General features: G+C 44.6%; 1 protein-coding gene across 1 annotated transcript; it reads right to left on the bottom strand.

Moving 5' to 3' along the window:
• Nucleotides 1-1,713: 1,713 nt before the first annotated feature.
• RND3 (Rho family GTPase 3) lies at nucleotides 1,714-16,486 on the bottom strand. Its single transcript, XM_074911070.1, has 5 exons — nucleotides 16,098-16,486; nucleotides 15,925-16,012; nucleotides 8,527-8,636; nucleotides 6,853-6,987; nucleotides 1,714-3,828 (listed from the first exon to the last, which is right to left on the bottom strand). Exons 1-5 carry the CDS (start codon nucleotides 16,245-16,247, stop codon nucleotides 3,577-3,579), a joined length of 735 nt encoding a protein of 244 aa, XP_074767171.1. The 5' UTR covers nucleotides 16,248-16,486; the 3' UTR covers nucleotides 1,714-3,576.
• Between the last annotated feature and the right edge of the window lie 207 nt (nucleotides 16,487-16,693).

Raw genomic sequence — 16,693 nt, 5'->3', positions numbered from 1 at the left:
TGACCACGCCATACTTAGTTGTAACACAGGAGCAACATAAAACCAAGCCTGAGCACATTAAATGGGTCAAAACTTGATTACAAACTGTGATGGATCTCAAAAGTAAAACTGGAGTCTCCAGGAAGGCACGTTCCTCGGTGAGGCTTCAGAGAGGTTATTTCTTAGTTCCGACCTAACCCACAATCTTACCAAGACTCAGAAAATAGCAGATCAGAGGTAGCAGGAGCTTACAAAACCCAGGAGAAAGTCTGTAGATCACACAGAACGTGCACAGGCACGTTGCTCTGCCAAGTGTAGCCAGAGGCCAGGGAGAGCACTGAGGTCTTGGCGTGGGGAACTGGTGAGCTGGGGCCAGAAGGGTTACAGCGACGCTACGGATGAAGACGAAAGCTCTACCAGTAAGAAAGGCTCCTCCAGCGTTTGTAGTTCTGATAAAGATACCAAAATCCGAAGAAGCACCAAGAAGAACCACACAGTTGGTTCAGTATGAACTGGGAAATGCCCTTTATGGCAAGAGAGTCAAAGGCACTGAAGGAGGAGTTGATCTGTTTGGTTTTTGGTGACTTAACTCTAGACTAATAACCTACAAGGTGGGCTTAAATTCAGTAATCAAGACTAGGTCAATCTGACAGACACATTGACTAGACAGAAAGACACAAGGCTGAAACAAGACAAGCTCAGTTTGCAAAGCCAAGGCAGCTTTTTAGGCACAGGGGTAATTAACCCCCGGCCAAAGGCACCTTGCCAAGCAGCCTCACCCCAGGAGCTTCTACTCCTGCCAGAGTCCCCCACCAGCTCCCAGAGCTGCTGCAGGACTGGTTGTTCGAGGAGAGGGGGGACAGGGGTTCCCCCAGGAACTCAGGAGCTGCTGGAAGGCGGCTGCAGCAGGGAGTGAGACCGCAGAGCCAGCCCAGCACCCTGCCACCGATGTGAGCCACCTTCCAGCACAGCGAGGCCTTCACTCACATCCTCACCGCATCTGCAAAGCCAGGGAGCAAAACCTGCCCTGATTTATCTTCAGAAATAGAAAAGGATGATCAGGTCAGCACAGGATGGTCACTAGCATTAACAAGATAAGCAACTGCTGTTACTTCTGCCTGACTTTAGAGATGCAGAGTGGCCACGCATGCTTCAGGAGACCCCAGCAAAGAAACGTGGAAGCTCCCTGGCCCTGACTTTACAAGTTTCCGGGAGAAAAACCTCATAAAGGCAGCGAGGACAACCCTAGCCATGCTCAGCATCATGTCCCGCATCCAAATGGGAGCCTGACAAACCAAGCAGAGCTGACGTGTTGGGACAACTCTTCCCAGAGCAGCCACAGCAACCACGATGTCCCTGAGGTGACAGAAATGAGGCACATCCCTCGGTTAGGAAAGTCTGTCTGTGCTGAACTTGCAGTGAAGATCAATTCCTAGGAACAACCCGAATATAGGAAACCTTTGAAAAAGCAGCATCTGATCCTTTGGAGGAAAAGCAAACTAAAAGTCACTTGTTTGTTTGTTCCGGTCCCTCCTGACATTTTTGGGAAACAACTCGGGTGAGTAACCCACACTAACAAAATAACACCAAAGAACCCAAAAGGCTGGTGCAAGGGGAAGACTGATTTCTATTCAGATCACATCCCGGCTACGCCTGGCCTGCAGCTCAGTACAATTATGTCCAGAACACACAAGTATTAATGAACTAACACACAAAGGCCATTTGCACTACAAGTCAATTACTTTTTTTTTTTTAATTCAAAGAAAAAAAATGATATTTTAATAAATACTGCAGAAACATTAACCAAACATACAAAGTGACTTCAACAATTAAAAAAAAAAGTAATGAATGTCCTGTTTTATAACAGTTATAACTTATTTTTTTCCACAATATTTAAATACAGAAAGCACTTACCAGCTATTTTGTAATACTGCCCTAAGCGCACTGTTGCATCAGTCAAAAGCTTATTATGGTGGTAAAAATGTCTTTTTGTGGGAAATAATCGGAATGGGTGGTGGTTTGGTTTTCTTTTTTTCTTCTTTTATCAGATGAAACAAAGTGCCGGGAACACACAGAACCGAGTTTTAATTATGGTAACCCCTTTACCTTTGCATTAACGCGAACACAGCTTTAACACTTCAAAAATGAAGCATTACCCTTAGGAAGGAAACGCTTGTCCTCACAAGCGACAGCCACACTGGTCAGAGCTTCCAGAATCCTTCTTTTGAGAGAAGCTATGAAGTTAAATTGGTCAGTAAGTAGTTGCAAACAATTTTAAAGGCTGATTTATTTAATGTAACAATAGTATTCAGTAAGCAAAAAAGGAATTTGACTGGTTCACTGTTTCATGATTGTTGTCTGGATACGTGTATATTAATCTTAAAGACTAAGGGCAGTATCCAGTTTCCACTGGGGACCCCTTAAGGCGTCACAGTTCCTCAGACCCCATTTCTTCACCACGAGCAAACACAGTCTTGCAGCCAAGAGACGGCTGCCCCCAAAAATGAGAGCATCGCAAAAGATAACCTGGCTCTGCTGGCTCATTTGCAGATTCTTGGGGTTTTTTTGCAAAGATAATTGCAGCGAACCACATCACAGAACAGCGCTTCTCTGTAGCATTCACAGAGGGCTCCCTCCTGGGACCCGCCCGGCTCTCCGACTCCTAGAAGCAGAGGAGTCTTGGGGCTTCCCCAGCTGGGCAGTAAGGCTTAACGAATTATCATGGTTGTAAAACTAAGGATCATTTGTCATCATAGCTCTTAGCACCTTTCACGTGAACCTACAGCAACATACCCATACAGTACACCAGAACTGGAGATCATTTCCACTCTAAATTACAATCACAAAGAGGAACGGCAAGTCAGAGTCCTGCAATGGGCAGGTAGTTTGCCCCCACACCCCAATTTGATCCGTTTAATTTCCGCAGTGAGAGGGCACCTATAATACTGGGAAATCTCAGGACAGTTGTCTTCATCACCAGCGTGCTCAAACGCAGACCGTGTTGCTGTCTCGGGAAGGCAAAACTCCAGACTTCTCTTACATACAGTGTTTTCCTCTAAGTGACGCACAGGCCTCGGTACACTCTCCATTTTAACGATGAGCTACTAAAAAATTAGATCATATCCTTTGGAAAACCAACTATAAGGTCACAGGGATAGTTCCTTAATGAGGAGGGCATATTAATAACGTCTTCTTTTAAAAAAAACCATTAAAGTATTATTTTAATGAAATCAAAGTGGTAGCATCCAGGAGCAGAGCGTTAATAAAAGAAACAAGCACTGTCAATGACATCTCTCTTCTTTGCAGTGTTATTTTCCCATTCACCCTCTCTTTTCTCAGCACATTCAAACATTTTCCCTTTTTTTTTGTTTGGGTTTTTTTTTGGCATTTTCTTCAACGTATCATTTCCTGATGCCACCTCGTTTCGAGCCATTTCTTCTTGCTGCTCAGTTCCTAAGTACAGTCTCACATAAGAAGTGAAGTCTCCGTTAAAGCACTGGCATAAGCCCTCATTAAATACCATGTGGCTGTGTACTTCATTGAGCCTCCACCCCTCCCAGACGCTCTCTTCCTCCTTCTCCAGGAAATCAAGGTCCTTCACATCACCGTGCAACTCTTTGCTTTGTCCTTTCGCAAGTCCGTCGCCACTGTGGAAAGTTCTGGCCTGCCAGGCATGTGTGAAATTCGCTTTGTGGCCCTCTGCGATTTGTTTCGTTTAACATTTTTATTTGTTTTATTCACACACGCCAAGGTGGCAACATGAAAAATGTCTCTAACGCTGTTTTCTGACTGTAAGGCTGAGCATTCGATATATGTAGCTGCTCCAATCTGTTTGGCCATATTTGCACCCTAAGGGAAAAAAAGAACATGCAATCAATACCAAGTTTCTGCAGAAAGCCAAAGCAAGCCATACAATTACTTTTCAGCACTGTTTTTCATACACAGTGTTTTGTGAAAACGAAAGCTAAAGCTCCAGCACTACAGCCAGCAGCTAATTTTGCAAAATAAACAGAGCTTTGGTTCCAAGATGCATTAAACGAGTATCCGAGCATTATCTCCTAGGCCAATAAATACAAATTGGAAGAGAGAAGATAAGCTCAGCGACGTGCAAACAACTGCAGAAAGCCAGAAGAGCATTAGTAGGACCTATTTAGCAATTTTACCCTTACACCTTAACTTGCATCTGTGAATCACATGCTCAACTGGGAAAAGTCCGGACCTGGCAGCTTCCAGATTTAAGCCTGCTATCTCCAAAGAGAAAAGGTATTCTGTGTCTGGACCTGGCAGCTTCCAGATTTGAGCCTGATATTTCCAAAGAGAAAAGTTATTCTGACTGCCTTAAGGGCTAAGCTAGCGTGCTCCTGGCCTGGAGCTGAGCCCGTGTTCCATCTCCACCAAGGAGGCAAAGCACGTAGGGAAATGTGCTGTGGGTTTCTGGGTTGGGGATAGTTCTAGCAACTTGTAGCTAGGGAATGGGCAAAAAAAAAAAAAAAGAAAAAAGGACATTAGTGGTTATACCCGCCCTTCTGGTTTGATTTTTAAGTGCATTAAAAGTCAAAGGAGGGAGATTTGTTCCAGCAGCACAAAGAAAACAACACGCAACTCCAGCAGATGACAATACCCTGGTATCCTGTTGTGGATTTTGCTACTGGAAGACAATACAGCATTGTGTGAAAAAAAATGAGTTGTTTCAATGGAATTTCACTTCTGAGGGATGAATCTTTTTACTATGTTACGAAATGCAACCACATCCTTGATGTGCCACTCCTCACACATCCAGGGGCCTGAGATACAGGCTCAGGTCAGTCCAAGCCCTCCTCTCTGCTCTGGTGCCCAGCTGAAGGCACTCATGATTGTAATTTAGAGTGCCCGGCTGAAGGCACTCATCTATCTGGAGCCAGGTCTCCAGTATGCACTATTTACACTGCAGTGATGCAGCCATCTTATCAATCTGAAGTGGGAGTGCCTGATAACGGAGTATTCCTTTGTCGGACAAGCCCTCCCCACTGTTAAATATCTCAACTCCCACTAACCAAGCCTAGCCTATACCTTAGAGCCTCAATGTTTGCTCAGGTGTAGCTGACTGGGAGCTGGCTAGCATAATGGAAGCAGGGTGTCACCATCAGCTGCCTTCACCCTCCCAACGCTTCCTTATGAAGTAAAGAGGAATGGGGAAGACCCCACTGAGCTCTCTGAACCCATGTTGACTTAGCAAGGCAAGAGAATTTAAAAATAGCCTGCCTGTCTCAACCCTTGAGGACCCTTCCCTAGAGCTAGGGCATGAGAGCATTAGGTTGCTTCGTGCCACCGGGGCTTTGGCAGCCACAACAGATACAACCATTGCTCAGTCTAAGCTTTTGCTTACATACAGATGAAATAACACGAGTTTTGCTGAAGTATGGGCTTCCCTTAACATGTACAATTTCCCCTTTGGCTGCCAAGTAATAGCTTCTGGCTTAGCCCTTTGCCTTCAGCTGACTCCTGTTCCTAAGGGGTGCAGGCTAAGATGTGACACCAGAAGAGATGTGAGTCTTCAACTCCAGGGGACAAATCCACCTCTCAGTAGCTTTTCGATTGCTGTCTATGGAAAGGGGTGAGACTTGGTGATTTTACTGAAGTAAAAAATTCATATGCATTTGTGTATGTAATATATGCACTTGTGTATGTAGTAAGTGGCAGACAGTATTTCCTTTTAAGTTTAATACTCAAAGAAAAACAGCATGGAAAATTACAGCTCTGAGGCTGAACAACATGAATATATACACACGCAACAGTGGTAGTTTCTAACCAAGATGACATACATCTCTGACAGCAAGCAGGATTTAAAGACACTTCTGAATTGTTTTACACAAAGGTGAAAAACTGGCGTTTAGTTTCATATAAAACTGTCTGAGATGGAGGGATGTTCACTGAGTGAAGTGTAGAAAAATGCCACAACCAGCATAAGCCACAGTACAACACTCCATGTTACATTTTAATCAAGATACTCAGTTTCTTTGCCTTTTCAAATGTAAACATGCTGTAGGAAGCTGCACTGTTTGTAATCACATATTAGGAGCTGTTGGTTTGGAAAACCTGAGGTTGTGAATAAAACATCAAAAACTGTTTGACAGCACAGCATACACACGCTGAAGTTACTTTTGGAGGTAGCGTTCTCACTCTTACACCCCACAGGGTGTATCTCAAACCACCACTGTGATTCAGCTGCAATGCATGAGACATGTGTGAGTAATAAGGGGAAGTTTACCTTAGAGCCCAGTTTTCCCATTCTCTACCTCCCACTCTCCCACAGCCCAATTCCTCTCCCTTTCACCTCAGTTTCCCTATCCCAGGATGCCTGGTTCCAATCTTCGCTTCCCCAGCAGCACAGAACTGCTGCCAAGAATTAAGATGCTTTCTGGACTTGCTGCCACCTTCAGAGGGAGCTACAAGGTGTTTTCACGTTGTTTTCAGGATTTTTAAGAGATCTCACTATATGCAATGCTTGTTGCGACGCTCAAGTCAAATGAACGAGATTCAAATCTTAAGTTTGAACAAAAAATCTTACCAACTGATCAGTAAATAAGCAGGACATGTTACACCTCACCTCAGCAGGCCCCCAAAAGCAGTAAGTTTCTTTTCAACTGAAAAGGCTCTTTGCAGTCAATAAGGCTACAACCTTATGATGCTTAAAGCACACATGGTGGGGTTGCATGATTTTCTGCTGCATCCAGTCTGGGGGCAGGCTTTGCCTTTACTCCTCAGTTTTCAAACTGACCTGACTTCTAGGATGCTCTTGTGTCAACGAGGGGAGAAGCTGTTCATGAAGATGGCTACAGTGACAGAAAAGTCTCATCTCCCACCCTTAAGAGCAAGGAAGGACGTGGCACATACCTGATCATAGGACACGGGTGTCTGCCTGTGGTTGGAAAGTTCCACTAGGGTGCTTACATCTGTGCGCAAATCCGATTTGCAACCAACCAAAAGCATTTTGGTGTTTGGACAAAACTCCTGGATTTCACCTTTCCACTGTAAAAATTTTAGGTTGTTATTAAACTCGAGTAAATGTTTAAATCCAAAGCAGCAATAGATACAAAGATGAAGTTTAATAAGTCCTGACATTTCGTGTGGAAATACTCTTATGTAACAGTCACATCTACCTTCAAGCTTATTTCTAAAGGGCATTAGTTCCAGCAGAAGCCAGTCAAGGATGAAATATCTTACAATCTCATACACTCATTAATTCCACTGACTTACTAATCAAGAGGGAATGAATTGAGACTGTTTACCTACATGAGTAAAGGTTTGCAGAGCTGTCGCTCCTCACGAGCGGAAAGCACCCCGCCATAGCCATCTGCAGACAGGAACCAGTGAAACCTGGGGGCACCACATTCCCTGGTTCCCCGAGACAGAGCCACCCAGGCAGGTCTCAAACGGCCACAAAAATCAGTGTTGCTTTCTACTAGCTCATGGCTATGTCCTCATCCCTAAAACTACACAAGTCTGTCAAGGGTTCAGCTACTTTGAACTCGCAAGAAGCCTTTCAAACACAACTGGTGATATATTCCCTGAGTTTCCTCCCTCTCTACGTGGTTATTTTGAGAACACCAGAAAGCCAAAAAATTTTACAGCATAACACAATCCCTAAAACTTGAGGTTATCACTTGGGTTTAAAGCATATTAAGAAAAATCTCGTACAGCATTAAGCAACAGTATAGTAACCAACATTATCAGGGAGTAAAAGACAGTTCTAGATGCTTGTTGGCACAGTTAGCAGCTGAGAGAAGAGTTTAAAGTATTTTCTGTACACTATTCAGAGCATTCTATGCCACTTTATCCCCAGTGACACAAGAATCACTGGCCCCAGCTCCAGAAAAGGAACTTCAGGTCATTAAGCCTTAAAGACAACTCTTGCAAAGCTGAGTCACGCCCGGTGACCAAGAAGAAGACAAGGATCACCTTGCAAACACAGAGTTTGATTATCTAAATTCAATGTTTTAACTCGGGGGAAGTCTGGCACTGAATCTCAGATCACTGAGCTTGTGAAAAACGCTGAAGTGTGGTGCAGGATTGCATTTCTCTGCCACTGCTAGGCCTTCTGCTGGCTTCCAGAGGCATTTGTCACTGGCTCCTTCTAACTTCAGGCTGAGAAGTTATGTAAAGCCATGGCAAAAGTCCAAACACTTGGCAGGCACGTTTTAACCGTCTTTGCAACATGGCAAAGTTTCTCAATCCTGTCTGTTATATGAATATAATGTGAGAGACAATTTCTTGCTGCACCCAGCCCGCACCTCACACCACCCTAAACAATTCACTGCTGTCTAAGGGCTAAGGAATGAGAATTTACTTCACCCCTGAGCATCCATTAGGGAGGTTTTGTTTTCAATTAACATTCATCCCTTTCAAACAAAGGATCTCGAATTCTAGCAGTGCAGAGCCCAGTCCTGTCATCTCTCCGTTAAAAGAAACACACTGAAGTTTCCCATGCAGGAAACAGCACCACTCTTCAGAGATTTAAAGACAAGCTACTCAAACAGATCTGCACTCAGATGTTTCTCGAACACTTGCCTTTTTTAGCACACTGTCAAGAGTTTCTGGCCGACTGATGTCAAAGCAAATCAGGACAGCATCAGAATCTGGATAGGAGAGCGGGCGGACGTTGTCATAATAAGGAGACCCTGTAGGGAAACATAACATTTTTATTAGTTTATATTTTTCACTTTCTGCAGTCATTCAAGCTTAGTCAGAAAGTTTAGAAAGGTTTTCAGTGAAGCTCTTTAATAGCACCCAGCTACCATCTTTTCTTCAGTAGCACCGTATTCTCAAAATACTCGTTACAGTTGCTCATTTCCCCACTTTCCTTTTGTTTGTCACCTACAAAAGCAACAGCTTCCCCAAGTAATTAAGCGCGATGGCACCCCAGCGATCCATCTCCCACCAAAAGCTTGTGATGCCCCCAACAACAAGGGAAGAGAAATCGGGTCAGCCCAAGTTTAAGTCCCAGCATTAACCTGCGGGGGGATCTGACTTTTGAGAACAAATCCTTAACCTCCAAAAGGCTTCTTCAAAGCAGATCTGTCACAGTTCTGCTTTCATGGAAGAAATCCAGAAGTTTTGAAATAAATCAGTTTGGATTCTTCTAATATTTCATTTAAAACAAATAGTTCTGAGTGCAAAAACTATCTTTAGTTGTCATGGATATCGGCAATTTTTAGAAGAAACTCTTGCTTCAAATTAAAGCATTTGTTGCAGTACTCCAGCAGGAAAGAATCCCAGTCCTGTAGGCAGGCACGCAAGTGATCTGTCACAAAAAGCCTCACCAATCTGTAAACCAATATATGCTTGCAATAAATGTTTATGTTTAGCCCGTAAAACAAATTTTTATGAGATCAAAGCTAACCTAGTAATCTGATGGAACATAAACAGGTCCAATATTGCACTTTGAGCATGTTTTACTTCCAGAGCTATTAAGGGATATGCCGGTTTTCTTTAAGAATTGTCATAATGTGCAGAGTGAAATGCATCTCAAGAGTCAGAAATCTCATTTTTAGCACCTGGCAAATCTGGGAACAGGTTTGGGAAAGAAAAATCTTCCTGTTTTCTAGGAAGTTGCAGTCACTCAGCTACTGTTCAGTTTGGCCTTAACCCTGCTGAAGCTTCACTTACTGAGGGGAATGAATTTCTGATTTAGAAGGGTACTTAAACAGTTAAGTGGTCCAAGAGGATAAGCGTTTGGGCTTTAAAATGCATGCCTGCAACTTCAAATTTGCTTTCTTAGTCATACATTCTTATTTCTGTATTTTTCTCTCATGAACCCAAAATACAGCACAGAACACACAACAAGAACACAGCTTTGAAGAGTTTGGGGGTTATCAGCTAATTATATCACCAATTGTCCAACTATCTAGAACTAATTGGCTGTAAGGTCTCAGAGGCTGAGCAGACTATTAACTGGATTAGAGAAATTCCTCAAGTTTTTAACTGACAGACAACCCATGCTGTTGCACAAAGCAGAGCGGGGAATGGTGTGAACGGATCGCAGATGACTTCAGTTGGACAGCTTATACTGGAAGGAAGGAGTCAAGAATTCCAGGAATGTTGTTTCTGAAAGGAAGGGTAACACATGGGGAATGAAGCATTACCAAACTAGGTAGCAGAAGGTAATTTGTTGAACGAGACTATTTTATTCAAACGCTCATCTTCCTAAATGATGTCAATCTAACAAAGAGGCAGCTGTCAAAAACTGCTCTTCAAAAAACAGTTAGCTGTCTTCAGTGGTAAATGACATGTTAGGAGGAAATCTAAGTGAGCTGAGCTGACCCGTAGTTAACTATTCATTCGAGCTCAGCTCTGCCTGCAGTGACTACCAATAAGCATTTTCTGCTACTAATTACTCCCCAGCTATCTCCAGCACTGCTATTACAGGAGCCCCAGGGCCAAGTTATTTCTCCTGGAGCCCCAGGGCCAAGTTATTTGCCCTGGACAGACGAATTGCAGAGCAGCGTGCCGTTAACTAGCCACCTGCACTGCTCTGAAAGATTCAACTGGCCAAAGCCCAGCTGCCAGCTTGCGGGCTGGGGAGAGCCACGGCCTGGCTAGCACACCTCCCCGCCGAGTGCCAGCAAGTAAGGGCAGGATTGAAGATCATTAATGCTTGGCCAAATGGTTGCTGGCTAGAAAAGAGTCTCAAAAAAAGCCTCACCCAGAAACTAATTCCTTAGACACATACCTATCTTCTCACTCACCAGTCTTCGGGGATACAGCATACCATATATGCCCATCAGCATGTATTTATGTATACACAGAGTCACCACCTCCAGCCCCGAGACTCCTTTCTACTGTGTCAGCTGTAGCTGTGTTTGTTTGGAGGGTTTTTTCTTTTTAGGTTTTCCTTCTGTTCCTCTCATATTAAAGATGCTGAGCTAGAATAAGTGCACTTTTTGCAGGCAGCCCTTCTGCTCAGAGGCAAGCTAGGAGGAATACTTGACACCTCCCTTTTCTTCGGGGTTGTGTGTGGCAGAACAAATGGGAACCATTTAAACTACTCGGGCTGCAGTATCAACAAAGGAAATTTCCTGGTCTCATTCACCAGCAATAACTGAACCTTTCTTACTGCACAAATAAAGAGGGGCTACGGCCCTCGCTGTGCGAGCCTATTCAATCTGGCATTTGATCCTTTCGCCCAGAGAAACCCTCAGAAGCCAGGAATCTCAGGAATGAGGCTCAAGTCTGAACAGACAACTCGAGCACAGCCCAGTAAGGCTGCTCACTCTTTTTTTCAAGTTAAGTCTGCAGATTTGAAGCCATGCCAACCCTAGAAAACAGAAGGAGAATGCAGAGCTACAGCTATGGTGCTTGTGGAGAAAAATAAGCCTATTCGTGTTTGTGATTCTGTTCCTACAAAATAAAACATTTTTGTCAAGGACAACATGGATCATTTTACAGTTTTATCAAGGAATTGCTGATAATGCTGTACTTCCTTTGTGGTGGAAGTATATTCCAGCTGCAATCCCCCTTTTTTTAATCTGCTTGGCAGTTTAAAATCATTTAAGCCAAAATGACTTAAACATTAAGAATGATCTACTTTTAAAAACTTATGTTCCGTGCGAGTAGAACAAATTCAGCTTTTAAACTGAAATAAAACCCCTCCCTCGCAATATGGTTGGCTTTGGTCTACTGAAGATACCAAGTTTAGGCTTAAATGTTGCTATCTTAATAACTAACAGAATTACGTCATTGAAAGTTAAAGCCTACTTTTTTTTTTTGATGTCTTAGTACTAGCCTAAGACGCTAGATCATGGAGAGGCAATGCCCTATCTGTCTGCAAGACCCAAAGCCACCACCAGTCCCAACCAGGAGGTCCAGCCCCACGACCCACCCGGGCAGCTCCTGCTCACTGCGCTGCTCAGCCTCTGCTCGCCCACGGGCCCGAGGGAAGCGGAGTTCAGTAACAGGCAAGACTTTACTATTTACACACCACCAAGCAGCCATCAGGCATTAGTCTTTGTAGCCTTTTGGACTCCAGTCAACTGAAAGAACAACAGATGAACAGCAGCATTTTCACTCCCAAACCCTTGGGCTCACTAATTATCAGCTACACAGAAAACACATCAAATACTGCAGTGGCCGCACTAAGTAGGTGATTCACCGCCGATGGCTCTCCTCCTTCCAAATCCACCTTGGCTGTTGTTTTGGAGAAAATGCAGGTGATTTTGTGTCCTGAGTATCATAGAACATGTCATCTCCAGGCCACAAATATCAGAATATCCAAAGCATTTTGAGGGTTTACATTTCTGCACTGAAAACAGGACTTTGGTAGGTCACTTGGCACTCCCAGTTATCAATTCTAATTATTTCCTCTTTAAAGGGGGGGGGGGAACCTACAAAGAATAGTTACTGTTACTCTGCCATTAAAGAAAAAAAAATCACATGGTTCAATACAGCCAACTTGCAAGTGAACTGGAAAGCAAAGACAGAAATTTGACATTTCCTTTACAGCGCTTACTGCCAGAGATCGTGGGGAAATAGTGACTTTAATCCCTGTATGTTTCGGTTGTCTTCAGACAGATTTCAGCACGAAACTTTATAATTACGATTATGTTTCTATATGGACACTGAATACATTGTACACATTCAAATCACAGTAAAGCTAACTCGATTTAAAGCTCTAAGGCCCGTCTGGATTTAATTACATGCTAATCCCCAGTAGTGCTTAAGTATTTCTGGCCCTGTTGAGAATTATTTTATTAGAGTATCCAGTACAGTTTCCACAGTTCAACTAATAAAAAAACCCTAAAATAAGTTTTAGGGAGACACAGGTATGCATACCTAACTAATGGTATGTGACTTCTATGCCGCAGCTGCTGCTGTACTAGCAAAAAATACGAACGTGAAAGTAGTCATTTTTAACGGAAGACAACAAAAACTCGGTAAATGCACATTAGACTGCGCCTGTGGTAGACAAAAGATGTCTACTACAAGTCTTCACAGTGCCCATGAGACTGCAAGATGAAGCTTTAACCTGAGGAAACTCCTAATACTCTCCCCCAGCAAAACATGCTCCCAAACAGCTCAGGACTGCCCATGCTACGTTACCACAGAGTGGAATAATTTCTGGTGTAGTTAGATTGCAACCAGACATTCCTGCTTTGAAAGAAGGGTTGGTAGTCCAAAAACCAATTGAAATTCAAGTTGGCAAGTGCTTTCTTTAATCCTGTGGCTAATTTAAATCCGTATAATGACTTGCAGAACTAGACAGTACCAGAAAATATTTGAATAATGAAACTTCCCATTCCACTCTTACTTGTAATTACAAGTGTTTTGTCCCATATTTCTGTGGGCATATCGTGTTTTGTCCCATATTTCTATTGCATATCCAACAAAAACTTCCCAATAAATTTACAGCTAACTTTAAAATGTTCTATCAGATGCGTGACTCTACATTTTATACTTAGAGAATCCTCTAGTAAAAAGCACATTATTATTATATAAAGGATTGTAAACCAAAACCATGACAGCAGGGCCTGTTCTCACCCTAACACAAGACTATTTTAACCAATGCCTACGGCTTTTCTCAGCGAGCAAAAGAAAAAAAAAGCTCAAAAGTGGCAGTACCTTCCTTCCAAAGGATTCAGTGCAAAAAATGACATCTACTTTAGCTCAAGTCAAGGACTAATTTGCAAGGCAGCCTGTTGCATGCTCCCAGTTAGAAAATAAGTTAAAGAGGGTTAAAGATGGGTATTAAATACTGACCAAGTTATCTTGGAAGTATCTGCAGTATATTGCAACCAAACTCAGCTAACAGTGTCCTTCCCCACTCCCCCCAGAGATGCTGAATCACCTCAAATGACTCAAGACGTTACCTTCCCCGCGTTGCAATGGAAATTATCTTCATCAGTATTTGGCAGTTAGTCATATTTTTAAGTTAACTACATCTAGTCCTGCTTTAAAAATGTCATTAAGACATTTATTCTAATTCAGCAGAGGACTAGGACAAAGACTTGTAAAAAATAAATTACCAAGAATTCAAGATAATGCTAAAACACTATCTTATCTTCGGATGTCTCTTATCTGGTGATGTGATTTTGCACTGGGTTAAGTTAATGGGTTTCTTCTAGTCGGTGCTTCTTACAGTCAGGGAGAAGGGCTGTTTACAGAGATAGTTCTTCCTCTGCAGAGTCCCAGAACCAGAAGATCCACTAATACTTTACGCTGCTTCCTAAGACCAAACATTACATCTTTCAGTTCCAGATTGCAGACAAATTACCCACTTGATCTTAAGCTTCTGACTCATTCAAATCTTCTATCAGTTCCAGGCCAGGCCTGAAAGGATGACATGCACATGCAAAGGCTGGCAGGTGTTTCTTCCACTGCTTTTGTCTTTTGAAGTGCTACAGAATATTTATTTCATTATATGGGTGTCTCTGGCCTTTTACATACAAATTCCAAACCTTCCCATGTCAAGTAACTTAACTTGCGAGGGTGGTGTACTTTAGTAGCTCAAGATAAAATTTTCCAAAATAACTATTATTTTTTAATAAGCCCTTACTCCAGAGAGTTTCTTAGAGCCAGCTTAGTAATCAGGATGTAAGCTCAAACCAGACACACTCTAGAAGTCTGCAAGTCTTACTTGGCATAAGATGAAGAAAAATCAGTTCAGAGCTACGCTGATACCGGTTGTGGGCACAGAGACTGCCTTTTCCCAGTAATCGTGTTGCAAGAATTTGGAATCATTTCCTCAACAGCAAGAGGAAAGCCAACTCGCCGCCTAAACTCCTTTTTTTTTTTAAAAAAAAAAGGGATTAACATTTTAGTTCCTGGTAAAAGGACTGCTTTCATATTTAGAAGGAACTGCTGGGTTCCAATTCAACATTAACAAGCTATCTACCCAACCTGCCTAAAGATGAAAGGGCTTCCATACTCTGTCCAGTTCCTTCAGCTTTTTTCCCCAATCCCTTCTGCTGAATAACGCAGATGCAGGCTCCTGTTAATGGTTTCGGGTGTCATTCACCCCCGACCACCTCTCCCAGCGCGCTCAGATATCGAGCGGCAGACTCGCACTCCTCACTCCAGCGCTGAAGGTGGCAAGTTCAGGGGTGTCTCCTCCCCACCCTGGCAGTAACCTTAGTCCAATTACCAATGACAGCAGGATCTAGAGGAGTTCCTGGCCTAACACGAGATCTAAGACAGCCAAGAACCTCAGCCTTTTGAGGGTTTCTGACATGGCCACTGAAGGTACAACTGAAAGAAGGAGGGCCTTAAGCCCTGATCTTGGTATGTAAAAAAGGACAGTTTCCTCTTCATCCTCAGAGAGCCAGAGGTGCCCACCTCACGAGTCTTTACTGGCTTTAAAGACTCAAACACAGGAGAAAAAGTACGGTATTTTGTAAAAAACCGAACAGGCATTAAGGAGGCCACAAGGAACTCAAATGTGAGCTGATGTAATTTACTATATACACATATATAAACACCTCTTTGCTCTTTGACTAGGTGCAGCAGGGGTTCACAGCGGTGGGGGGGTAAAGGTGCTCCTGGAGCTCCTCAGATAAGCCCCTTCCAGGCAGGCAGGTGAGAACACATACCCCTGCCCTGCCTGCCTTCCCCTGCAATGCTGACAAATCGCTTAATGGAGGTTTGTCCACACCCTTTCCCCCCCTCCCCAGTCAAATATATCGCTAAAGTGTACCGCAGGTTGTTTGGTTTTTGTTTTTAAAAAAAAAAATACCTGAATCGCAGAAGCAGCCGCCCGTCTCGCCTAGCTGCCGCTCGCATCTGGGGACGGGCACCCCCGCCACAACGCGGCGGTGAGGGGCTGCGGGGCCGCAGGGGCGGCCTCCTGGTCCCCCCCCCCCCCAAAACCCCCGGCTCCCCCGACCGACGGAGGCTGCCGCTCCTCACGGGTTTACCGACACCCCCCCCCCTCCCCTCCCTCCTCGCCCCCCGACCTCCGGGGAGGGGAGCGCTCACCCGAGGTGTCCCAGAGGCTGAGCTCGATGCGCTGCGTGTCGATCTCGAAGCTGGCCGTGTAGTTCTCGAAGACGGTGGGGACGTAACTCTGCCGGGAGACAGCGCACAGTCAGCCCGCGCCCACCGCCGCCCCGGCCCCTCAGCCCCCCGGCCCCTCAGCCCCCCCGGCGCACCTCGGGGAAGCAGTCCTTGGCGAAAACGTGGAGCAGCGCTGTCTTCCCGCACTGGCTGTCCCCCACCACCACGATCTTGCACTTCACGTTCTGGTTGGGATCCATCACCGCCTTGCTCGATAACTTCTGGCTCGCTCTTCTTTCCTTCATTGATCTCGGCTTAGTCCTTCGGTCGGCCACGACAAAAATTAAAAAAAAACAAAACAAAACAAAAAAAAAAACAAAAAAACAAACAAAAAAACCACACAAAACCCGGTTCACCTCAAAAAAAAAAAAAAAAAAAAAAAGACAGAAATAATTTTTAAAAAAAAAAAGCAGGTGGAAGTGGCAGCGCCGCGGGCCGCGCCGCCGTCCCGCTCCGCCCGCCGGTCCCGCGCAGACTGCTTTGTCCCCCCACCACCCGCCCCTATTTATAGCCTCGCATCCGCCAATCACCGCCCGCCGCCGGCGCGGGGCCCGCCCCCTCGCCGCGCGCGGCCGCCCGGCCCGCCGGAGCAGGGCGCCCCCTAGAGGAGCCGCGCGGCGCCGCAGCCCCGAGCGGCCGCGGTGGGGTCGGGGGGACGCGGCGTGGGACCGGGAAAGGGCCGGTCTCCACC

Source organism: Athene noctua, chromosome 7 (assembly GCF_965140245.1).
Source record: "Athene noctua chromosome 7, bAthNoc1.hap1.1, whole genome shotgun sequence".
In the NCBI taxonomy this organism is placed as follows: domain Eukaryota; kingdom Metazoa; phylum Chordata; class Aves; order Strigiformes; family Strigidae; genus Athene; species Athene noctua.
Note: the sequence above shows the minus strand (reverse complement) of the source record. Positions and strands in the feature narration are given on the sequence as shown.